This window comes from Gekko japonicus, unplaced genomic scaffold (genome assembly GCF_001447785.1).
Source record: "Gekko japonicus isolate JY-2015 unplaced genomic scaffold, Gekko_japonicus_V1.1 scaffold104, whole genome shotgun sequence".
In the NCBI taxonomy this organism is placed as follows: Eukaryota; Metazoa; Chordata; class Lepidosauria; order Squamata; family Gekkonidae; genus Gekko; species Gekko japonicus.
The window spans coordinates 1,528,352-1,553,586 of NW_015176454.1; the positions used below are offsets into that span (position 1 = coordinate 1,528,352).

General features: G+C 48.0%; 1 protein-coding gene across 1 annotated transcript; it reads left to right on the forward strand.

The window, feature by feature from the left end:
- The first annotated feature begins 11,741 nt into the window (after window positions 1-11,741).
- Window positions 11,742-25,229, forward strand: DES (desmin). The gene is made up of 9 exons (XM_015426909.1): window positions 11,742-12,380; window positions 17,385-17,445; window positions 18,306-18,401; window positions 18,700-18,861; window positions 18,994-19,119; window positions 19,970-20,190; window positions 20,717-20,760; window positions 23,888-23,970; window positions 24,698-25,229. The coding sequence occupies exons 1-9, from the start codon at window positions 11,830-11,832 to the stop codon at window positions 24,737-24,739; spliced, it is 1,386 nt and encodes a 461-aa protein (XP_015282395.1). The 5' UTR covers window positions 11,742-11,829; the 3' UTR covers window positions 24,740-25,229.
- Window positions 25,230-25,235: the final 6 nt, after the last annotated feature.

The window sequence follows — 25,235 nt, forward strand, 5'->3', positions numbered from 1 at the left end:
TTTTGGGAGGGGGAGAAAAATGTCTCTTTGTCCACTCTCTCCACCCCATTTAGGATTTTATAAATCTCTCTCGTGTTCCCCCCTTAGTTGCCTCTTTTCTAAACATAAAAGTCCCAGAGACTCTTCAGCCTCTCCTCACAGGGGAGGGGCTCCAACCTCCTCGTCATCCTGGTTGCCCCTCCCCTGTACTTTCCCCATCTCTGCAATGTCCTTTTGGAGATACGGGGACCAGAACTGTATAAAGTACTCCAAATGAGACGACACCATGCAGGGGCATTACAATATCGGCCCTTTTATTCTCAACCCCTTTCTTAATAATCCCTGACACAGAGTTTGCCTTTTCCCCTGCTGCAGCAGCACACTGGGGTTGATTCCGCACTCGACCTTCGATCCTGGTCCAGCCCTTTCCCCGAACTTAGATTCCACACCACACTCGAGTTCAGCCCTGTCATTATCTCGGGGTATTTTTTTGTTTCCACATTACACTGAGGTCACCCTGGTTTCCTTCCATACTTGTCCCGGGATAAACGGATGGTGTTATGACCAGGGATAAATGCAAGGTCTTGTGTCCCGAGTTGAACCAGGGGCGAGGTCCAAGTGCGGAAAGGACCTGGGTTGACAGTTTCATTGAGCCATCCGCTACAGCCCCGAGATCTTTTCCCCTCTCAGCCTCAACAAGTTCAGATCCCCATTAGCCTATACATGAAGTTGGGATTTTTTGTCCAAACATGCATCGCCTTGCCAACACTGAACTTCATCTGCCACACTGTCACCCACTCACCCAGTTTGTGGAGGTGCTCTTGGAGCTCTTCACTCAAGCAATGCAGCCAGTGGATAGGGACAGATTCTGAGTGACACACCAGGGCGCCGCCAACCAATTCCGGAGTGTGTGGAATGTTCTAGAGAAGTGCCACCACCATTTGGCTTTTATATATAAAGGGGATTTTATATCTGAGCCAGCCTCCGGGATTATTTTAATAAATCAAAATATAGATGGGGGGGGGGGATCCATACAGTAGTGGGGCCAGGGATAGATAGTGGAGGTATTTCTGCAAGCCAGGGAGAGTCCCCAAGTTTGCAGGGAATTTTTTTTTAAAGGAATCCATAAAAGAAAAATTTAAAAAGTTTTAGAATGTGTTGCTCTCATGAGATTACCTCATGAGAATTTGGCAACCATGTTTGATTGCTTAAATGACTAGATGTTCCAAAGTGGTTTCCACAGTTTCACTTCAGAAAGTGTAGGTGGGGAAGGGGGAATCAGCAGGCAGGAACATTTTTCTAGTTATTTAAAAAATACCACATAGGAACCATAAATATAGATGCTGCAAAGGAGCAGTTTGCATGCAGTTTAAAACAGAGATAACGGAATGCCACCATCATCCTTTCTAAATGGTGCCCTGGGCACCTCTAAACTTAAGCTTACAATCAGAGTGTTTAGCAGAGTAATAACAAAAGTACAAAGAAAAGGGAAAGGGTCAGGAAAAGTGGAGAAGACTTTAGAAAAACAACAGAAGAGTTATGCAAAACAAACAGCAATGTAAAAAAACAACCACCCACAAATGGAAGAACAGCAATTTCTTTAAAAAGAAAAGGCTCCGCTGAAGTCCATATCAGGCAATGTAATTCATTCCAAGAAGCCATGTCAGTCATATTCTTGGTAAAATGCTGTGCTTACAATTAAACAACCCCCTTTCTTTGATCTCTAGGTTAGACTGCCTTTCTTTGCTTGAATGTTTACAGAGGATCTCATTTTTTTTTTAGACTGAGAGCTGATTGTCCAGAAGTTTATCTATGCAGAATGGCATGCGGTATCACAGAAAGTTATGATGATGGTGCTCAATCACCAACCAATCGTGCATAAATCATCGTGAAAACTGCCAACAGGCACCAATTATCATCCATCAATAATATCTGCTTGCTGAGCTGCATCTCCTTGCTTCTGTGGGATTGAGTTCTAAAAAACGTGGAGTACAAGATTACTTGCGACTATATAAGGATTTATTTATTAAAAGGCAAACATTAAAACTTCTTATCTGCTTCAGCTGTTACGTATTTAACCTGTCCCCTAGCTGGCACTCCTCTGAAGAGCCTTTTAATTCTCCGCTAAACTGCCTTTAAAACAGCGTCAGTATCCTTCCCAGTCTTCTATCTCCACAATTCCATATTAGGGGGCTTGTGTCTTGGAAGCTAGAAATGGGGATGCGTTGGAGGAGGGGGGGAGAGAAGATAGGACACAAGGAGGGAGGTCAAGAAGACCAGAGGGAGGTTGTGGAGAAGACAGGTATGATGGCTGAATGGGGAAGGGTGGAGGTTTATGGTAATTGTTTTCTCCATCTGTACCTCCCACACAATACTAGGATGAGACAATCCCCATCTGGAAATACCTTCCCTTTTACAGTCAGGCAAGAAGGCACAGTGCAGCTGTGAGATGAACCAAACTTACTTTTACGCTGTGCTTGGAGGTGCTCCAGTTGGGAGATGGAGGAAGGGAAATTCAGGAGGCAATGAACCGGGTCATTGCCTCCTGTGATGCAGCTGGGGGGACAGGGAGAATGTGAAGTACTTCAGAGGCTTGACTGAGGCACACGACTCCTTCACCCCGGCTTGCTCTTCCTTCATGAAAATGGAAGAAGAAACAGGGAGGCTGCACTGGCATGCCGTGCAAAAGCACTGCGTGTGCCCTGGCCCTTTAGTTATTACAGGTCGGTCTCCTGTCCCTTCACTTCTGTTTGTTGTGTTTGTTGGGCAGAGCTCCAGGCAACAGTGATGGAAGCAAACAACCCTACAACACCTGTAGACTCTAACTTGCTGCAGCCAGGATGTTGATTGGAGTGGGCTGTAGGGTCCATATCACGCCAGGCTTGGCCCATATACCCTGGCTCCCAGTTTGCTTCTGGGCAGAATTCAAGGTGCTGGTGTCGGATCAACGAATCTGAAGGACGACCTACTCCCCTGTGAACCCTACCTAGCACTATGGTCATCTTCAGATGCCCTGCTTTGGATGCCCCCACCTTCTGAGATCTAGGGGGTAGCAATACAGGAGAGGGGCCTTCTCAGCTCTGGCACCAAAAACTCTAGAACTCTCTCTCCCCAGGAAGATTCACCTCTCCCTTTTTGTTGCTGTCTTCTGTCAGTGATTTAATTTTTTTTTTGTTTCATTTGGCATTTCCTCAGTGATCCCACCTTCTTGCCCAATGTTTTAATTCTAATTTTATATCTCTCTGTGTATTTTAGCTCAGTGTTTAATTGTTTTAATGATGTGTATGAGAAATGAGAAGGGAGCACTCACTGGAGAAGACCCTGATGCTGGGAAAGATTGAAGGTCAAAGAAGAAGAAGAAGGGGACGGCAAAGGATGAGATGGTTAGACAGTGTCATAGATGCAACGAACATGAGATTGAGTGAACTTCAGAGGACAGCGGAAGACAGGGGGGCCTGGCGGGAGCTGGTCCATGGGGTCGCGAAGAGTCGGACTCAACTGTGCGATTGAACAACAACAAAAAATGTTTTGTTGGGGTGTTGGTTTTACAATGTCAGGTACGCATGTTTTAATTTGTTAGCCACCTTGGTCGCCCTTGTGGGGGCAGAAAGGCAAGATATAAATTTTGTAAATAACTACTGATAACCAATAACAACAACAATAATATTCCACATACAAGTAGGTACTGGGGTTCAATTCAAAGTGACCAAAAACATGAAGTTAACTGAAAAGGTAAGCCTCGTTTCATTTTTCTGGGCTCACTTTGCATCAGCTAACTAGTCCTAGTTCGTTCTGCCTTTTTACATAGCACTTGTGTTTCATGCTCTTTGATCAGCTGTATTTCTCAAACTACTTCCCATTGCTTCCTCACAGTTTTAGCCTTCTCTGCAGAGGATTGGTGCTACTGACTAGATCAGAGCAGGGGTCATTTCCTGCCGGAGCGCACAGGAGCAAAGCTCTGGCAGTAAGGAGCCCAGTGGGTGGGCACATGCAACAAGCCCCACCCCCGGCTCCCAGCATAGGGCTGCCAAGCCGCGGCGGGGGATCCGCACGTCTTCACAGGATCCCTGCCGTGGGGAACAGCGATACGCGTTGCACCGCCGTCGCCAGATGTTAAACTATGTTCCAGGGAGACCTGGAATTCCACAGAAGCTGGTCAGAGGTTCCTTGGGGAGAAGATCAGCAATGGAAGATACATTTCCTAGAAAAGTAGCTTACACAGCACTTCCAACCTTATCCTACAACATGCAGCTACAGGAGACAGCTGTTGTCTTATATGAAGTAATGCAGGTCTCAGTGTGCTTGGCCAGCGCAAGTACAACAAATACATTGAGAATCAATCTATATGACACAGAGGTCACAAATATCCCCAAGTGTCTTCAAGAGCTCTGGCTCAAACTAGACATGGCAGTGTCCTCATATCCGACACAGGATGCCACCACCATTGTAAAGCCTAAAATGCTCCAGTCATGCTGCAAATATGAGATTCCTAGACATTCTAAATGACTATGAAGATCAGCAATGGAAGATACATTTCCTTGAAAAGTAGCTTACACAGCACTGCCAACCTTATCCCACAACATGCAGCTATAGGAGACTGCTGTGTTCATATATGAAGTAATGCAGTTCTCAGTGTGCCTGGCCAGCGCAAGTACAACAAATAGAATCATAGAATCATAGAATGTTAGAGTTGGAAGGGATCTTGCAGGTCATCTAGTCCAACCCCCCTGCACTCTGCAGGAGTATACTGAAAGATAGCCCTACATACCTACAACATACCCAAAAGATGGTCGTCCAGCCTCTGGTTGAAAATCTTGGCCTTGGTTCTAAGCATCACTCGAGACCTGGGGTAAGATGTTGTTGTACTAGCTGGGAGTGTAAGTGACAAAATGCTGTTAAGTTCAGCATGTCATTGGAAAGTTAACCCCTAAAGTCCAAAACAGTAACCTTTGATTCAAAAGCGGGAATTTACAAAAATGAGACCAGTTAGAAGAAGATGAAAGGGAAACACAAGAGAGTCAAATCCCTGGAGGATGCTTGGAAACTATTTAAAACTACACTAATTGAAGCCCAGCTAGAATGCTGTCAGGTTCCTGGTTGCACCAGTTCTCAACACCAGCCAGTTTGAAGAAAACTAACTTTATTGAGACAGTTGATAGATACCATCCTGGACATATCTAATGTTAGGACTGAAGTTAAACGCGCAAAGGTTGTAGATCTAGTATAGAGCAAATGAAGAGAGAAAAAAAACATATATACAAAACCATAGTAAGAAAAAGATAAACGATACGTGAAAACTCAGATCCACTGATGACAATATACACCAAACAAAACTAAGCAAACACTCTTATGCAATAGACTAACAGAACTACAAGTTTAAGTAATCGTATTGGGTACAATATTCAATAAACCTCTCAACCAATCACAAATTCTGTAATTGTTAAACACTATGTTACGGTTTGATTATCTTGTATCTACTGTTGAAAAATGTATGTTTTCATTTTGTTATGATAATGCCCGAGTTAAAGAGGGAGCGCGAACATGTTTGCATTTCACCCACTCATTATGCGATTCATCAAAGTCCTTCCATTTAATCAGATAGTACAATTTGTTCCGTATCAACTTAGCATCAAGGATCTCCTCCACTTCATGCTGGGGTTCACTATTAATCATCAGAGGAGGTGGAGTAGCTGGACGAGGTCTCCACTCATTCGGGCCTTTTTAATAGACTGAAGTGAAACACAGGGTGAATATGTCTCAGATTCTTGAGTGGCTCAAGTTCCACAACCACTTTGTTCAGAACCCTCACCACCTTGAATGGGCCAATATACTTCCACCCCAATTTCCTCCATGGTTGGATCCCTTTAAAATTCTTTGTCGAAAGGTACACAGAGTCCCCAGGCTTCAAATCCCATTCAAGAGCTCTCCCCTTATCTGCTTGTTTTTTGTAGTCCTCTTTTGCCTTTTTCAGAGTCTCCTGGATTGGGGGCCATCGCTCCTTCAGGTCCCCCCACCATGACTGTAAATCTCCCAGTTTGGGTTCTTGGGTGGTTACTGTGGGGAGGGGGCCCCCTTCGTACCCATGCACAGCCTTAAAGGGAGAGAGGCCAGTGGTACTATGTACTGAGTTATTATAACTGTATTCCACGTAAGGGAGGAGGTCGACCCAGTTGTCCTGCTGGTAATTGGTGAAGCACTGGAGGAACTGTTCAACCACTTGGTTCACCCTCTCCGTTTGGCCATCTGTCTCTGGGTGATAGGAACTGCTTAGACCTTGTTCTACCCCCAACATCTGCAGCAGCTCCTTCCAAAATTTAGTGAGGGACTGCGACCCCCTATCTGAAATGATCTTGCGAGGAACGGAGTGGAGCCTCACAATGTGGTGCATGAAAAGCTTGGCTAATGATTTAGCCGAGGGTAGTTGTTTGCAAGGAATAAAGTGTGCCTGCTTGGAGAATGTGTCAACCACCACCCAAATCACTGTTTTGCCTTTACTGGTGGTAAGTCAGTTATAAAGTCAATTGAAATCACTGCCCATGGTCTCTCTGGCATTTCAAGGGGTTGTAAAGTCCAGGGGGGCTTTCCTGGTCTCCGTTTCCCCATTAGGCAAGTATGGCAGGAACCCACATATTGGGAAACATCCGGCCTCATGCGTGGCCACCAGAATTGTATTTGAAGGAGGCACAGGGTTTTCAGGTAACCAAAATGCCCTGCCAATTTATTTTCATGTGCCACAGTCAGGATTTCCCCTCTCAAGGTTCTGGGTATGAACACCCGCTCACCTCTATACCAACACACATCCCCCTTCCGCTCTGCTGAGGGGTCAATTTTGATGTCCTCCATGTACCTATTTGAAAAAGCTGTTTTCAATTTGCAAATCCAGGGTTCAACGTCAATGGGTGCCTCCACTTTTGCCTGGCTACGAGTCACCCCCCCCCCAGCTGGGTGGGAGTGAACATCAAGTCTACGACTTCCTCTCACTGGCTGTCATGTTGTGGGAGGTGAGACAGTGCGTCAGCCAGAGAGTTTGATTTCCTGGGGAGCTGCTGGAGGGTGAATTGAAATTTACAGGGAAAACTCCGCCCAGCGGAGTTGCTTGGCATTTAGGCAGCTGGGCTTGCGTAATACCTCCAAATTCTTGTGGTCTGTCCATACTTCAAATGGCACCCTCGCCCCCTCCAACCAGTGCCTCTAGGTCATAAGGGCCAGTTTGATAGCAGCCTCTTTGTCCCAAATAGCCCAATTACGCTCTGTGGGGGAGAACTTCTTGGACATATATGCCAGGGGGTGGAGCTTCCCATCTTCCCCCCGTTGCAGTATCGCCCTTCCCATAGCCACATCCGAGGTGTTGACTTGGATTACAAAAGGTGTATTTTCGTCCAGATGATTTAAAATGGGCTCAGAAGTAAACAACCTCTTCAGGGTCTCAAATACCTGGTGGCACTCTGGGATCCGGTCCAGTTTGGTACCCGGCTTTTTACTGTTGGGACCCTTCCCCTTCGTTCTTAACAAGTCAGTAAGGGGCAGGACTACTTGGGTGAAGTTGGGGATGAATTTGTGGTAGAAATTCGAAAATCCGAGGAACGATTGGCGTTGGCACCAGGTGCAATGGGCCTCCCACCCCACCATGTCCTGTACTTTCTGGGAGTCCATGCTCAATCCCTTCCCCGAAATCCGATAGCCTAGGAAATCCAGTTCATCCTTATGAAACTCGCACTTGGAGAGTTTAACAAAGAGCCGGTGCTTGTAAAGGGCTTGGAGCACTTCCCTGACCAACTTTACGTGTGAGTCTTTATCTTTTGAATAAAGTAAGATATCATCTAGATACACTAGCGCCACCTGGAATAAATGCATGTGCAACACCTCATTAATTAAATTCATAAAGACCCCAGGAGCTCCCGTTAACCCAAATGGCATCACCAAGTATTCAAACTGTCCTAACAGGGTATTGAAAGCCATTTTGTGTTCATCCCCCTCCCAAATGTGCACTCTGTAGTAAGCCTCTCGCAAGTCCAGCTTGGTGAAAATGCACCGCTGGGAAGCTTCCACCAGGAGGTCTTTGATGAGTGGGAGGGGGTAGGCATTGGACATAGACACTACATTAAAACCCTGATAGTCTGGGCACAGTCGCAACCCACCATCCTTCTTCTTCTGGAAGAGGACAGGGGTGGCAAAGGCAGAGGAGGCTGGGCAGATAAAACCTCGGGCAAGGTTTTTTAATCAATAAACCTGCGTAGTTCCTCCTTTTCAGTTGGGCTCATGGTGTACAGCTTCCCTTTGGGCATTTTGTGCCCTGGCAAAATTTCTATTGCACAGTCTGACTTGCGATGGGGGAGGGGAGCTTGTTTGCCGCCGCCTCTTCAAACACTCTAGTCAAGTCTCTATACTCAGGAGGGATGAGATTGAGCTCTCCTTGCGCCAAGCAAACACGCTCCAAAACAGGAGCTGGCATCCTCCCCCACTCGGGATTCCACCCATGGACCTTGCAACGTGGGTCTGGGAAGTGCAGGGTCCCCCCACTCCACTGAGTGTATGGGTCATGATCTCATAGCCAGGGGTTGCCCAGTACCATTGAGAATTTTGCGGCAGAGGTAATAATGAATGGGTGTTGCTCCCAATGGGACCCCGTCCCCATTACCATGGACACCATTTGATACTTGCATGCCTCTTTCATTGGGGACCCATCCATCTTCTGCTCAGCCCTGATTATACCACACTTCCTGAGGTTGCAGTTGGGCCTCCCTTTACCCACCATATTCATGACACAATGCTCATGAACCCTCCTTTCTCAGTCCCAGGCATCTCCTTTCATTTTGTACACTTTGGGGTTTTCAGATGACTCTTCCTGCTATGTCAGATACTAGAATGTGCTGTGATGTCTGTGGCATGTGCTGGAATTTGAACCGGGGCCTGAAAAAGACAATAAAAGGGTCTGAGGTCATTCAGGTCAAGGATGGTCATCACCCAGAAAGGATATAAGAGCCATTCCTGTGCCAGAGGTCATGGTTCATAATACTAGAGGGATATCATTGCACAATGTGGGAGACCTATAAAATCTGAATGCTCCGTGGATCCTCTGTTAAACATTCTTTGTGAAGACAGCAGTATGCGTATGTTTGGAATTTCAGGCTACAATCCTCAATGTACTTACTAGTGAGTTAGACTCATTGAGATCAATAAGACTTACTTCTCAGAGTAAACATTCTTAGAATTGCACTGTCTATCTTTCTTTTTATTTGCAAAAACAATTGTTTCAGGGTGATCCCAGTTATTTTACCTCTTGCATACAAATGTCTGGTTCATTTTGCCATGATTATTGTTCTTGGCTTTCTCTTTAATGCCAGATCAAGGTAGCTGCTACTAAGTACCTCCACAGTGAATCTCTAATACTACTGGTGGATATGATATCTGATGGCCCAAGACTTGCAGTGCTCTTTGAGCATTATAGGAAGCTGAGGAAGGGTAGGTGGCAGACCAAGAGGAGATGCCAACCTTAAATTGGAGTCTTGATGTTCATCAAAGAGGGCTTATTACACTGTTGCTACCAGTAATCTGGGGTTGCCGATTGGCCACACCACCACGGAAGTACAAGTGGGTATGACCTAATCAAAGGCTTAAACCACTTTGCTTCAGATTTGTCTTATGTGGGTCATTTTACTATACTTAGGCCCCGGTCACACGGCAAAGTTGCCGCAGGAGAGGCACGGAAGGTGGATGGATTATCCGGGCGCGATCACACCCCAACATCTGGGAAGTGGAGTGCACCCATGGCTTACCGCCGACAATGCGTGTTAAAAAACTAGTACCTCCAAGGTACTAGTAAACGTTTGCCATGGGCTGCCTCCAGACGCTCGTGGTGTGATCACGCAGGCATGCGGTATTCCCCTCCGATCCCTCGTTTACCCACCGGCGACGAGGGAAGGACCCATGGTGTGCCGCCGGCGCGCCTGATTGCGTAATCGCGAATCAAACGGCACCAGGGCAATTAGCCACGCCTCCCCCCCCCGCGATATCCAGCCCGTGTGACGGGGCCTTATTGTAGCAAATTACAAACATAAGCCATGATCTAGCTTTAGTTACACATGTTAAAGTCCCATGGATTTCAATGGGAGAATATATTAATAAAAGCCTCAGAAAAGTGGTACAGGATGTTTTATATCAAGACTAGACTAGCATCCATCTGAAAGAAGTTTTTTGTCCTGCTTGTCTCAAAATTTTGCTTTCAGCATTTTCAGTACTAAAATTATCAAAAAGTACAACATTAAGGGTATTGTGTCACATGTTGTGTTCCTTATCTAGAACATTACTGTCCCATAGAATATAATGTATGTGCCTTATTGCAGGCTCCATCAGTCTGGAATATGCCTTCTCAGTCCAGCAATATTGGGCTAGAGTGAACTATGCAGAGAGCACAGATGGTTTCACGGAGGTGCATCCAAGCCAAACCCTTCAAGAGACAGAAATACTGAAACTCTGGAGCGGCTGTTCTCCAGAAGCAGCAAGGGCTACTTACCAGCCTTCTCACTGCCCGAGGGTCCCTCTTCCCTCCCCCTGCCTCTGAATAGCTGCATAGCAGTGAGGCTATTTATGTTTACTGGCTGCCACTTGGAAGAAGCACGGGGAGAAGGAGATTGAGGGCGTAGAGCGTCTGACATCACAGGCTGGATCCATTCTGGGCACACAGATAAGCAGGGTGACTCACCGCAGGCTGATGGGCCAGTGACTCAGCCCCCCAATTAGGAAGGAAAGATGGTAGTGGCCAAAGTACCCCCTCTCTTCACCCCATTTTCAAAGGATATTGGCTTGTTCTTGGTCTCTGGATATAATCCAAAGAGATTACAACACACTTTTTGCTCTGCATAGGATGAATGGGCTTTGCAATGTGTTTGGCACTCAGTCAGGGGATGTAGGTGTTCCCTTGTTTAACAGAAACAGGTATTCTAGCTGTTGTGGCAGGCAGTAGAATCCTCTTTGCTTTCCATCAGCACAGCTGAAATAGGCGTACACCCCTAGCTTCACCCACTCTGGGACTTGTCTATTGTGTTCTATGGCCTAGCCCCCAGAAAGGCCAGTGATCCCTGCATTAAATATTTCCACATCTTAGAGGGAACATTGCTCAGGGGATGTATGTGTTCCCTTGTTTAACAGAAACAGGTATTCTAGCTGTTGTGGCAGGCAATAGAATCCTCTTTGCTTTCCATCAGCACAGCTGAAATAGGCGTACACCCCTAGCTTCACCCACTCTGGGACTTGTCTATTGTGTTCTATGGCCTAGCCCCCAGAAAGGCCAGTGATCCCTGCATTAAATATTCTTCAACTGAGCTCAAAGATTCAGACTTGTTAATACAAAGCATTCCATAATGTGGCTTCAGTCCCATCCGTGAGAATTTGTTTCCCTGCCCAAACACAAATCTATATATTTCCATTTTTGCCATAATGCTCTAATTTGTCCTTCGCTTCTGTCCCTCTGCTTCTAAAACACAGAGGGGCCATTTACAAATCCCAAGTAGTTCCCTCATTTCCCGCTGTCGAATCGCTCCTGTTCCTCCGGTCACTGCTCCTTGCCTTTCGCTTTCCAAACCCAGCATTTTTTCATACCCACCACACGCCTCCTCTGTATCTCCCCATTGCCCCCAAGGCTGTATCCTGAGCTTGTCCCCAGCTGAGGCCTACCTGTTGAAAGGGAAGAGCCCAGGGGGTGGGGGGTGGGGGGGAGTGGGGAGGAGACAGCTGGATGATGTCAGGGCAAAGGGATACAAATAGCCCAGAGTGCCAGTCCCTTCCCTGACTCTGCCTTGCTCACAAGGAGCAGCTGTTGCCGTTCTGCCTCTGCCCCATCCAGCCGTCACCATGAGCCAGTCCTACTCCTCCAGCCAGCGGCTCTCCTCGTACCGCCGTACCTTTGGCGGTGGGGCAGCTTCGCCTTCCTTCCCGCGCGCCTCCTTTGGCAGCAAGGGCTCCTCCGCCAGCTCCCTCAGCTCCCGGGTCTACCAGGTGTCCCGCAGTGCCGCACCACCCAGCTTATCCAGCTTCCGCGCCAGCTACTCAGCTCCACTGCGCTCAGTCTATCAAGGTGCCGGTGAGCTCCTCGACTTTTCCCTGGCCGATGCCATGAACCAGGAGTTCCTGCAGACACGCACCAACGAGAAGGTAGAGCTGCAAGAACTCAACGACCGCTTTGCCAGCTACATTGAGAAGGTGCGCTACTTGGAGCAGCAGAATGCGCTCATGGTGGCCGAGGTAAACCGGCTCAAGGGCAAAGAGCCTACCCGGGTGGCTGAGATCTATGAAGAGGAGCTGAGAGAGCTACGGCGCCAGGTGGAGCTGCTGACCAGCCAGCGGGCACGTGTGGATGTGGAGAGGGACAACCTACTGGATGACCTCCAGAAACTGAAGCAAAGGTGAGAATGGGCTGCCTGCTCTTGGCTCCCGCAAGCTTAAGTGCTGATCCCCCGCCTGCCTTCCTGTATGTCCCTCTGTGTTTTGGGTTCTTTCCTAGGCCCGTGCAGCTTTTCTCCTCCGACCAGAGAGGGAGCAGTAAGCAGGACAGGGCAGCACAGGGCAAAACCACCTCAAGTCAGGCATCATCCCCAAGTCAGGCATGTAGCTTTCAAAAAAGAAACAGCGGCCCTACCTTACGTCACCTGCCTGGCACAACATTTCTCTCCACTGTGTGACACAGAGTGTTGGACTGGATGGGCCTTTGGCCTGATCCAACATTGGCGTCTCTTATGTTCTTATGTTCTTAAGCTGCCGACATCTCTCTGTCCCTAATCAGGATGCCAGGTAACAGCAATCGCTGCTACACTTACCCACCCACCCACCCCCGGCATAAAGCTGAAGCCTAACGGCCTGGAGTTATGTGCTAGAAGGACAGGCTTTTGTCATTTGGTACAGCAGAGTAAGCATCTCCTCCACACACTGGCTCCAGGCCCCACGACCAGCTACTTATTTCTGGAACAGTGACACATGAGAGTTCAGGGTGTGTCGAGTGATGGTTCCGTCTCCCCCTGCCAGAACACACCCCCCCCTTGCCTCAGATCTTCTTTTCTATCTTTATAAACTTAGAAAGGCCAGATGGTTGTTCCAAAACAGATGCTCAGTTTAAAGCAACATGTTTTTTAAACAGACCTATTTTAGTCTAAGGGGGAAAACAGTTTTTGAATCTGGGTTGGAAGAATGTCCATAGATTTTACATTGGTTAAAAGAGTCGTATGTTTTAAGGATACAGAGTACTACTGAAACAAAAAAATCCCTTTGTACTGTAGTCCAAAAAGGTGACAAATCTGTGTCTTTGTTTAATACCCCATCTTGATTTGAACATTTGAGACAATTAAATACACACGTGCTCCTACATATCCGTCCACGTGCACAAACAGAATGTCTTAGCAGTTCATTCTTCTTTATCAGAGGCCAGGATATGCTTTCTCATGGGAAGGTATTTAGCTTGAATGCCCAGCAATAGATGTCTGCTGTCTTTTGGACAAAACAAAAGCCCTTAAAGCCCTTCTGACACTCATCCCCCATATAGCTGCTTCCACTGTTATCAAAGCACCTCTTGACCTTTCTTTTGATAAGCAAAAGGGTCTGAGCTCTTTGCTGTTCAACTTCTCTGAATCCTAGAGTCAGCCTTATGGCTTTTTCCTGCATGCTACAATCTGTCCACATACCCCAGCTCAGCCACTAACACCAGGACTTACTTCCACTGTATTGATCAGCCTCTCTTCTCAAGCTTGTAAAATTGCAATGGACGGTGACCTGTCTTGAAAGGTTGGTGTAGTGATTACTTGAGGTACGAGAAAAAAAACATTGCTGCCATTCCCACTCACAGAACTTCAGGGACAGGACAGGTTGTAAAGCATTTTAAAAAATAATCTGCTCCAAGATGGATGCCACAACCACGTACACAAGCACTAAGCATTTATGAGATATTAGCTGGGTCTTTCTTCTGACCTCAAGAGCTGGAACAGGCACAGTGGTGAGGATGTTCATTCATCCATCCAATACACCATTAGCTATCTAAACACAGATTTATTCTTGGTAGCAAGGGTTGTTTTGTGGGGGCTGCCTAAGGTTGCCAACCTCCAGGTGGGGTCTGGAGATCTGGAGCTATAACTGATCTCCAGATGAGAGAGGGAGGTCAGCTCCCTTGGAGGTAATGGCTGCTTTGGAAGGTGGACTCTCTATGGCATTTTACCCGACTGAGGTAATCCCCTTCCTGGACCCCTCACTCTTCCCGGGCTCCACCCCCCAGGCATGTCCCAGCCCAGAGTTGGCAACCACGTTCCGTCCCAGTTCTTGAGAAACCAGGACCTGTGATAAACAGGAAGTTCTTTTGTCCCTGGATTTCATCTTGTTCAGCTTCTGTCTCTGGAGCAGAACATTCTGACCGGGCCCAGACCCATGATCAAGAGTTGGTTGTTCAGGTGCACTTCGGATCACCATCTTTTTCTTCCAAGCAAATTCAGCAAGCAGAGCTTCCCCCCCCTCCCCCGGCACAGAGATGCAGTGATAGGGAAGGGCACAACTGTTGAAGGTCTGTTTGACAGGTACCTTTTACACACACACACACACACACACACACACAAAGATGGCAGCTCTGAGTTACCCCACCAACTGGGACTCCAGACTGAGGAGAAGACTGCAATTACCTGAATATCTCCCATGTCAGGTTGTCAACTCCAGGTCAGGGAATTCCTGGAGATTTCAGGGCAGAGCCTAGTGACAGCTAGGTTTATGGAGGGGAGGGGCCTCAGCGGGGTACAAGACCACAAAGTCCACCCTCCAAAAGCAGCTGTTTTCTCAAGGGGAATGAATCATTGTGGTCTGGAGGTCAGTTGTAATTCCAGATCTCCAGGCCACCTCTGGAGTTTGGCAACCCTACTCCCAAGTCTCATACGCCCTGTTCTGGAAAAGACAAACGGGAGAGAAGAATAAAGTCAGCCACAGACCTGGGCGGAATCTGCATTTGTCTTTCCCACCGGTGTCCCAGCCTTCTGACTCTGTCTACACTTGGTGTCGTTTTCACACCTCAACAGTGCTAGCATACTTTTGCACTTCCGCATAGGTTTATCGTCCTTTGGGGCGGCTCCACTGTCATTGCACCTCTGCACTGCTGTAAGAGAATCTTCTCCAAACAACATTCAAACAAGCATAGAGAAAGGCGGCATCACAGCAGCATGAAAGTGATTTTAAAATGCAAATGCAGAATGTCTCCTGGAGTCAGTCTGCAAGCGGCACAAATCAGTGCGGTGGAGCAGCTGCCCCTCAGCTGGAGTGTGAAACCTACAGAGATCACTAGTTGCATCCAGGGGCTGTGGTGTAGGCCCAGTCTGCATCTAGCATTCGCTCTGCTGTTTTACCAAACCCACCCTGGAACAGAAAAAGATGTGGCTCAAAACCACATTCAAATACCCCAGGGGCCAACGCTGTACTGACTGCAGAGTCACCCCTGAGTGGCCGTACAACAGCCATAAATCTATGCAGACGGCTACCATAAAACCGAGAGATCGCAAGCAGTCTGGACACTGCCATAAAGTCCAACAATCAATCAAAGTGAAAGTGGCATGCAATGCAGAGGGGGATTTCTGTTCCAGCCTGGGTTTGGTAAAACAGCAGAGCAAATGCTAGATGCAGACCGGGGTCGTGTGTCTTGTTCTGAAATGGCTTAGCTTGAGGAAGCCCTTCCACTCCCACACGCTTCCTGGTAGCAACGGATTTGGGTAATGTTATCAGGACACTGGAGCAGTAGAAGGTTTAAATAGCCAATTAGAAAGGCAGGAACCTTGTGAGGGAGGGATCTTGGCATCTTTCTTCAGGAAGGATGAAGGAAATAGCCGGACAGGGTTAGTCCCTGGCTCTGTGGCTGTGGCTAGCCTGGGGGGAATTAGAAGGTCTCACCTTTCTCCTCCTGATTTAGCTCTTATGATGGACAAGGCACAAATGGGCCGAGTCAAACGCAAAGAACGCTGAGCGAAGATGGCTGGGGGCTTTGACAGGAAGTTCTGTCATTTCAGAGGGTTAATGAAAGAGGAATCCTGTAGACTCCTGGACAGCAAAGACATCTTTCAGTCTGCCCTGGACTAGCCTAATGGTTACTAAACAAACAAACAAACCCCAGTGGTTTCCATTCTCACATTCAGAGGCAGATTCCCTCAGCATGTACCCCTTCTAATGTCTCTACTCATCAGCAAAGCATGCTGGATCCTGCACTAAACCTTCCAAGTTCTGCTGCAAGTGAGGGAGAGGGCCTGCTTCTTCTCCAGCTGCCGCCACCGCCGCCTGTCACCCCATTGTGTCAGGTCCAGATGTTGCCAGAGTGCTTTGCAGTGTCCTGGTCATTGTGTCAACTCATGGCTCTTTGTAGAAAAACAGCAAGCTAGATCCCTTTGCTCAAGGGCTTAGAACTCACCTATAGAGCAGAGAACAAACACCTACTGTAGGTGGAGTTGCAATAAATTAGTTCCATCTGGAGGAAGGAAGAGCTTGGAAGACAAACAGTCCACAACTGGTGCTGTCCCTTGCTGTCTTCCTGCATTTGCCCCTAAAAAGGAAGGCAGAGATGGGGCTGGAACTGGCAGAGTTCATGCATGGAAGCCTGCCATCGCAAGCCCTGGAGCTCCAAGAGCTGGAGTTGATCCAAGCAGTAGTTGTGGGTCTGAACGTTGGGGGGCAGAGAGGCCTTGCTACTGGCGTTACTTAGAAATTGGTCAAATGGGGAAGTCAGGGGGTGGGTATCCCATGTTCAGAAGGAGAGAAGTGTACTGACAGTAGACAAAGAATTTTGGGACTCCCTGTGCGTGTTCTCCACAGCCTGTCTCTTACTGTCCAAATCCACCTGGCAATCTCACACTTCTTCCGTGTCAAATGCTGGGGACATTCCAGCACCTCCGTGGCACTCCACCTGTCACTGTATCCTTTTACACCTGGTATTGTGCCATCATCACTGTTCCCCAGGACTCTGGGCTATTCCTCAGCCCCAGGACTGAGGGTCCCCTCTTCCCCAGCACTCTCCCGTGCTTCCTCTTAGCAGGTCCCTGGCTCAGGCTGCAGCCCAAGTCCGTGCAGCAGAGCTCTGCTTCCCTAAAAGGAAGGGAGAATAAGCATTATCCATGGGTGAGCTCATGCCTTTTGTACTGGAGGCTTTGACTATAACAGGCAAAGGGAGGATATACTTCTGCCTGCTCCCAGCTTGGCCCCAAGCCAGAACCTACTCCACCCCCTGGAATGCAGGATAATTATGCATCTGTTACCCCTGTGGGTTAGATGGAGCCACAGGTCAAAGGCTTTGATGGAGGTGGGGGGGGAGTGTGAAATGCAGTGCTGCATCCGGGCCTCAGAGAGAGTAGTGTCTTCCCTGGGTTACCTGCTGACTGAAAGCCATTATTTCTGCTCCGCTCTCCCAGACTACAGGAGGAGATCCATCTTAAGGAAGAAGCAGAGAACAATTTAGCTGCCTTCAGAGCTGTAAGTCTAGATCTTACAAATGTTCCTTTTACTGTGGGGAGGGGGGGGGAAATGCTGTTCAAAAGGGGTGGAAAGTCTTTGGGTCCAGAGACTGAAAGCGACTTGTAGCAGCAGGATTTGGGAGACTCAGGTTCAGATCTCCACTCACCCATGAAGCTCACAGTGTCTAGCCTATCTTGGAGGGCTGTTGTGAAGATAAAACTGGGAGGCACAACTCTGTGTGCTGCCCTGAGCTCCTTGGAGAAAAGGTGGATCGACTTGTTTGGGTGCTAGGTGGATCGACTTGTTTGGATCGTTGGCATTTGTATTCCTTATATATCCCCCTTTTTAAAGCTAAAATCCCTCTATGATCCTTGGACATGTGGCTGCTGGGTTCCTCTTTTCTGTTTGAGCTGGTGTTTTCAGCCATTCTGGACTCTGGGGTGCCTTTGGCAAAGTGTAACATGGAGCGGTCGTTCTTGGTATAAACCCACTCAGTGCACCACTGCCATTCTACACGTCTCACAATTGCTCCAATGCATGACAGCGGACTCAGGACGGGGTGCAGAGGCTGCCCTTTCAGCACAGGCGTGGGTGGCCAACTGCTTGCTCAAAGATCATGTGAATTTGGCCCTCTGTGCCTGGGCTTCCCACTCATTCCCTGCTGGGGTTTTAGACCTTCCTGCATGGCTTAACTGGCCAGAGTCCCAGATGGGGCCACTTTGAGACCAGAGGGCAGCTCCAGGGCCTTCTCAGAGACATGCAGTTTAAAAATAGCTCCACTTAGCTCATTTGTTCTGCCCCGACAAAGTTGTGCTCCTGTAGCAATACTGGCCATTCTGTTGGTGTCTGTTCCCACTGAGATCTCTTTGCCACCACAGGATGTTGATGCAGCCACTCTGGCCCGTATTGACTTGGAGAGGCGCATTGAATCCTTGCAGGAGGAGATTGCGTTCCTCAAAAAGGTACACGAAGAGGTAAGCACATATCCAGATGCCTTCAAGGTTCTCGCTTCTTGCTCGGTACTTCTCAGAAGGATGGCTGCCAGAAAGGGTGGAGAAGCCGCTGAGTAGGTATGGGTTGGAGTTGGGCATTGAAGGAACAGTGATTGAAAATAAAGACTGGGGTTGAGCTGAAAGGGCAATCATATGACAGAATGTGAACAGGCGGTAGTGTGGGACATGTGGCTGCAGGGGTACCAGTCACTGATCTGCAAGACTCCAGTTCCCTCTGTAGATGACCAGGACTGATTCTGTTCTGGCGTTGGCTCTCCAGGAAATCCGGGAGTTGCAATCACAGTTACAGGAGCAGCAAGTCCAAGTGGAGATGGATGTGTCAAAGCCAGACCTGACTGCAGCACTGCGTGATATCCGAGCCCAGTATGAGACCATTGCTGCAAAGAATATCTCTGAGGCTGAGGATTGGTACAAGTCCAAGGTATGGAGCAAAGGAAAATATATGCATTGGCTAAAAGACATGGGGGAGGCTTCTGGTGAGCTTCATTCATGGTGTGGCAACGGTGTATCCCCTGATGCTAATCAGCCTTCATTACCCCTTTTCTGGATGCAGGTATCTGACCTAACCCAGGCTGCCAATAAAAACAATGATCAACTGCGCCAAGCCAAGCAGGAGATGATGGAATACCGGCACCAGATCCAGTCATACACCTGTGAGATTGATGCACTCAAGGGCACGGTGAGACACATGGTGGCAGGAGACGGGGTCCAGTTCAGAACAGCAGCATGCATGAGACTATCTCAGGACTCAAAGGTTTTCCTGTGCCGCCCTGACCTGGATAGCCCAGGCAAGCCCGATCTCATCAGATCTCGGAAGCTAAGCAGGGCTGACCCTGGCAAATATTTGGATGGGAGACCTCCAGAGAATATCAGGGCCGGGAGACCAGAGGCGGGCTATCAAGTCACTTCTCTGAATGTCCTCCATGCCTTAGTAGGAGTCGTCAGAGGTCACCATGACTTCCGGGCATGGGCATGTACGCACTAAACACGCATGCAAAAATAAATAAATTCCCGTGCTAACTATTAAAGCATCCCCCTAATAACAAGAAAATGCTAGCAAAACATATTATGTAAAACAGATACACAATGGCTGTCTGAGACGGCATTTCATCTTTCTTAGTAACGGCCTATAGATCAGTGGTGTAGCAAACGCTTCCTATGCATGATGTCCCGTGGCCGGTCTTACATTTCCTTATGTTCTGCATATTGAAAATGGAAGTGTCCCTTTCTCTCTCTCTCTCTCTCTCTTCCACGAGCTGCAAAGTTATTTTTTCTCTGGGCTTGGGGGGAAATCTTGATTTCCTTCTCTTTACTCAGTGGGCATTCCCCCTCCCCATATTTTCTCTCATTGGTCTCATTTTATTTGTGCATTGTCCAATCCAAAGAAGCTACTGCCCCCATTCTGAAGTTGCCGTTTTCATCAAGTGGCCATTATGAGAGACTGAGAAAAATGTCAAGTAGTCCATTATGTGCCTTTTGTCCTCCTTCACAAGCTCTGGAGTGCTCTTTTTCTTCCTTCTTGTTTCTAGAACGACTCCTTGATGAGACAGATGAGGGAGATGGAGGAGCGCTTTGCCGGTGAGGCTGGCAATTATCAAGATACCATCCAGAGGCTTGAAGAAGAGATCCGACACTTGAAGGATGAGATGGCGCGGCACCTGCGCGAGTACCAGGATTTGCTCAACGTCAAGATGGCTCTCGATGTGGAGATTGCCACCTACCGGAAGCTTCTTGAAGGCGAGGAGAGCAGGTAAGAACACTGGGTCTGTGTGACTGCAACCCAGTGTGTGCAGTGGAACTGCCATGCCGGACAGCTCCGTCCCTCAGAAATCTTGCTTTGAAGGTGTTTTGATTAGCTGTCCAGGACAGCCTAGTATCCTGCTGTGAGTCCTAAAGCAAATCCTTCTGCTTGGTAACTGGAAAATCATGTCAGGGGTGTAGTAAAGTCTGGTGGAGTTATTTGTCACTGGTGGCAGGCTGTCTTTTGGGATAAAATGACATTTTGGGAATGAGAAAGAGGTCTGCAGTATATTTTGGCCCACCCTGGCCTGCTTTTGATGAAGATGCTGAACAGTGCGAGAGGGTGTAGTTATAAAAATGACTTTAAAAGGTCTCAGCGATTAAGCAGAAGAAGCACTGCTCAGGCTCAGAAAAAAGAAAAAGAGCACAGGACTGGTATCTTCCTGTGAAGAACGTGTCAGGGGGACAGTTACAGCCAAGAAACCCAGAGGGAAGCCAGTGACTGCACTGATTCTCCTTCTCTCCTTCCCCTGTAGAATTTCACTGCCCATCCAAACCTTTTCTGCAATCAACTTCCGAGGTAAGTGGCACAAGCCCTGGCCGCTCAGTGTGAGAAAAAAAGTCATCTATTGTATTACATGTGAAACTGGATAGCAGCAGTAGACAACTGATTCCTGTTTTTAAGTTAGGTATATCTTGTGAGGGAAGAGCTACATATTGCGTGCAAAAGTGTGCATCCAAACACAGGCACTTCACAGCTTCAGAAGGGGAGTGAGTCCTTGTCCCTTTCCTCAACTGCTGCTTCTGTGCTGGTCATCATACCCCTCCAAAGCTGTATTCCTCCCATGGAGTTCCAGAGGCAGGCCGGTAGCGATAAAGGAGCCCAGAATCCTATAGGCAGAAATAGTGGGTTTCAGGGGCAAAATGGCAGGCAGAGAGCCAGTTTGGTGTAGTGGTTAAGTGTGTGGACTCTAATCTGGGAGAACCGGGTTTGATTCCCCACTCCTCCACTTGCACCTGCTGATGTGACCTTGGGTCAGTCACAAGTTCTGGCACAGCTGTTCCTGAAAGAGCAGTTTGTGTCAGAGCTCTCTCAGCCCCACCCACCTCACAGGGTGTCTGTTGTGGGGAGGGGAAGGGAAAGGAGTTTGTAAGCCGCTCTGAGACTCCAAGTGAAGGGCGGGGTATAAATCCAATTTCTTCTTCTTCTTCATCTTAAGCACATCCTCCCCTTCCGGCTTCCGATCCTGCTTTCCATTGTAACTTTTCACTACATCTAGCAGTCAGGATTTTGATACATGTACTTTTGTGTGACACATTGTTCTAGCAACCTTCTGAGCTGGATAGAACTAATCTCTACCTCTAGCAGCCTCCACCGTACTTCTGATGGGTCTGTTGTGCCAAGACATTAAAAGACTATAAAACCAAAATGTTTTAGGGATACAGTGATCAAAAGAGACTGAATATCATCCAAGATCATCATTATACTTCCAATAATTACATCCATAACAAATGCTCGTACATAAAAGTGTATTTTGAAGGTCAAGATTCAGTGCAATACAGTCCTTCAGCACCCTCACAGCGGTTCTGCAACAGCTCATCCCATATCACAATCCAGCTCTACAACCCCAAACGAGAGATTTACTGCCAAATAAATGTTCTTTAGAAGGATCTTCTTATTGGGATATTTGGTTAATATAGCAGAGTTTGCCCAATCATAGAAGTGTGATACTGACTGCAGAAAATAAATCTCGCAAGAAGCATATTGCAAAATAAATAAATAAATAAAAAAACATTTATTCAAGTAGATTCAGTTCACGTTCAGGCTGCAGTATAAAGAACAGAGGGAAGCCTAACCTAAAGAGTACTTTCCCTGTCACAAGCATGGACAGCTTCAAGAGGGGATTGGGTAAACATATGGAGTAGAGGTCCACCAGTGGCTATTAGGCACAAGGTACTGGTGGAACACTACGTCTGGGGCAAGGGATGCTCTGCATTCTTGGTGCTTGGTGGTCTTTGGGGGGCAACAGTGGGAGGGCTTCTAGAGTTCTGGCCCCACTGCTGGACCTCCTGATGGCACCTGGTATTTTTGGCCACTGTGTGACACAAGAGTGTTGGACCATATGGGCCACTGGCCTGATCCAACATTGGCGTCTCTTATGTTCTTATCACAAATGGCCAGCTAATCCGGCATCATGTGTGTGGGAATATGAGGGCATTGTTTCTACAGGAAAGACCTGCAGAGACATGTGTCTCCATGGAAGGCCATGGAAGTCAGAGAGAGGACAAAAAGGGAGGGGGAAGGGGTCAGAGGGCAGCTCCCAGGTTAAGACAAAGAGAGGCATCCTATTTATGGAGATAACACCTATAGACACTCTTAGAATGATGTAGTGCCCCCCCCCCAGTGTCCAGGCGTGCTGAGTCACTCCCTCCAACACTTATATCCACAATAGGTTATGCAAATAGCTTATTAGGCAAGGGCTCAAAGCCAAATTCTTGTTGGCCTTGGAATCAGAGCTCTGCTTTGGCTGCTCGCCACCAGGCTTTGGGATGGTTTGCTTTGGCACAGGAAGAACTGTACTCACTTGGGAAGGTGAATGCAGCCTGGGCTGTAGGCATCAGTGTTCCCTCTAAGCTGAGTTGGTCTGAGCTAGCTCACAGTTTTTTAGCCTCCGGCTCACAGATTTCTGTCTCAGCTCAGGAAGGACAGCTCCAGAGCAAACTAATAGATGCAGCAGCCAAATCGCTGGCTCACAACTTTAATGCCAGTGGCTCACAAAGTAGGATTTTTGCTCACAAGACTCCACAGCTTAGAGGGAGCATTGGTAGGCATGCCATCTCTCCTCCCAGGGCTTTTGGCCTTCATTCTGTACGAAAGAGATGGAACTTTGGGAAAATGGTCTAAAGATGAAACAAATAAAAGTAAGCAATTGTGTGTGAAATGCTGGGAGTTCCCAGAATGGAATTCTCAGCATTTCCCCTCCTGTAAAAATCAAGTATGGGAGGGCCTTGATTCAAACTAGGGCCATGGTGCAAGGATTAGGGTTAACGCCTCCTCCCCGCATCACTTTCCTGACCTGAAAGAGCTCTGCGGAGCCTCTGTTTGCTCCGTTGGGGCACATAGGCCCCATGTTTCTTCCCAGTGGGGCAAATAGCAGCTCCACAGGGCCATTTCAGTTCATAAAATTTAGAGGAGGAGGCTTTAGCGCCTTCCTTTTTCTCATGCTGCAATTGGAATTGGGTTATGCATGCATGATCTTTACAGGAGTAACTCATGGGGAACACTTTCCCGCATTTCATGTGTAGCTGAGCCCAGAATTCCAAGATATATTGCAAGAGGTATCTTGACTTTCATAATATACTTTTGCATATGAATTGCAGTATTACTGTATGTGTATGTATGGGAATGCATGAGTGTTCAAGGTAGTCTGTGTGTAAGTGCACATATATGAGCACGCATTGGTGCTTCTGTCACTTGACTAGACTCTAATGTGAAAGAATAGGGGTTTGTGGGGATGAAAGTTGACCTCATCTCTAGAATGAGGGGCTTAAACAGAGACACTTTTTGTTCTGAGGAGTGGCGTGCTTTCCTTCTAGAAAAGGGCCCATAGCCATGCTCTTGTGCTCTGTTTCTGGTGACTTCAGCCCCTTTCTTCCTTGACATACAGTGCTGCCATTACTTATTAATGTCTCTTTCTGTCCTGCAGAGACCAGTCCAGACCAGCGGAGTGCTGAGGTCCATACCAAGAAAACTGTGACTATCAAAACCATTGAGACACGTGATGGGGAGGTAAGCAGGCAAGCCTAGGGCCACTAAGGAATGGGGCTAAGGAATGGAATTCACTGCCAGAGGAAGTGGTGGCAGCTACAAGCATGGACGGCTTCAAAAGGGAATTAGATAAGCATATGGAGCAGAGGTCCATCAGTGGCTATTAGCCACAAGGTATAGATAGGGGCTCTGGGGCAAGGGATGCTCTGTCTTCTTGGTGCTTGGGGGGGGTCAACAGTGAGAGGGGGTTTCTAGTGTCCTGGCCCCACTGGTGGACCTCCCGATGGCACCTGGTATTTTTGGCCACTGTGTGACAGAGTGTTGGACTGGATGGGCCATTGGCCTGATCCATCATTGGCGTCTCTTATGTTCTTATGTACCTTTGCGTGGAAGATAATGGCGAAACCTGTGAATTCTGGACCCTTCATGGCTTTTTTTGCTGTTGGGAGCAGATAGCCTTCCTGAACTGAAGCCTGCTGGGTTTGTCAGATAGAAAGATATAGGACATGCCAACTCAGACATGCCAACTCTCGGCCAGCTTTCTCTTTTCCTGGTGGTCGGGACTGAGTGCTTTCTCTACAACATAGTAATGGGGATGCTTTCTCTACAACATAGCAATCATAGTAATGGGGATAATAAGAACTGAGTTGGAGTGGAAGTGAGGATATGGCCCCATTGGTTTAGACGCGGGCGCAGGGCTGTCAGTGTTCTCCTTAACCCCTCTCCCTTTCTCTCTCTTGCTATCCAGGTGGTGAGTGAAGCTTTGCAGCAGCAACATGAAATGCTGTAGATCGAGATCTCCTCAGAAAGGCGACCAGCCCATCTCAACCCTCTCCATCCCACTTCCCTCCCACGCACAAAGACCTGGGGCTGCTGGCTCTCACGCACTCTCCCGCATATCCATCTTGTGATGGCACGACAGGAGAGCCCCACACATGCAACCAAGTGTATGAGGTTCTCCCTACATCCAGTCCTCTGAAGCCTCTTTCCTTCTGCTTCCCTTCTGCTTTTCCTGCCCCAGAAGCTGGGTGGCGGGGGGGGGGGGGGAATGCTGACAGAGAGGCCCAGCTCTACGCCTGTATATGTCCCCGTGCGTGCATTGGAGGGAGGCTTCCCGCCACTGTAGGGTCTGAAGCTCTGGCCACCACCTGCACGTAGAACTTTCACCCATCCATACCTGCATCCTTCATGCACTGACCCATGTAAACCTGCCTCATGTAGCTTCACCCTGAACCTCAGCACTGACACGGGCCCCTGTTCCTTCCACTGTACTGCAGTTAGCAGTT

What these genes read in the sequence shown, in the direction of transcription:
- DES (XM_015426909.1), top strand. Translation starts at nt 11,830, where the DNA reads ATGAGCCAGTCCTACTCCTCCAGCCAGCGGCTCTCCTCGTACCGCCGT. An exon ending in TCAAAAAGGTACACGAAGAG is followed by an intron (nt 18,402 to 18,699) that starts GTAAGCACATAT and finishes TTGGCTCTCCAG; the next exon opens with GAAATCCGGGAGTTGCAATC. An exon ending in TTGATGCACTCAAGGGCACG is followed by an intron (nt 19,120 to 19,969) that starts GTGAGACACATG and finishes TCTTGTTTCTAG; the next exon opens with AACGACTCCTTGATGAGACA.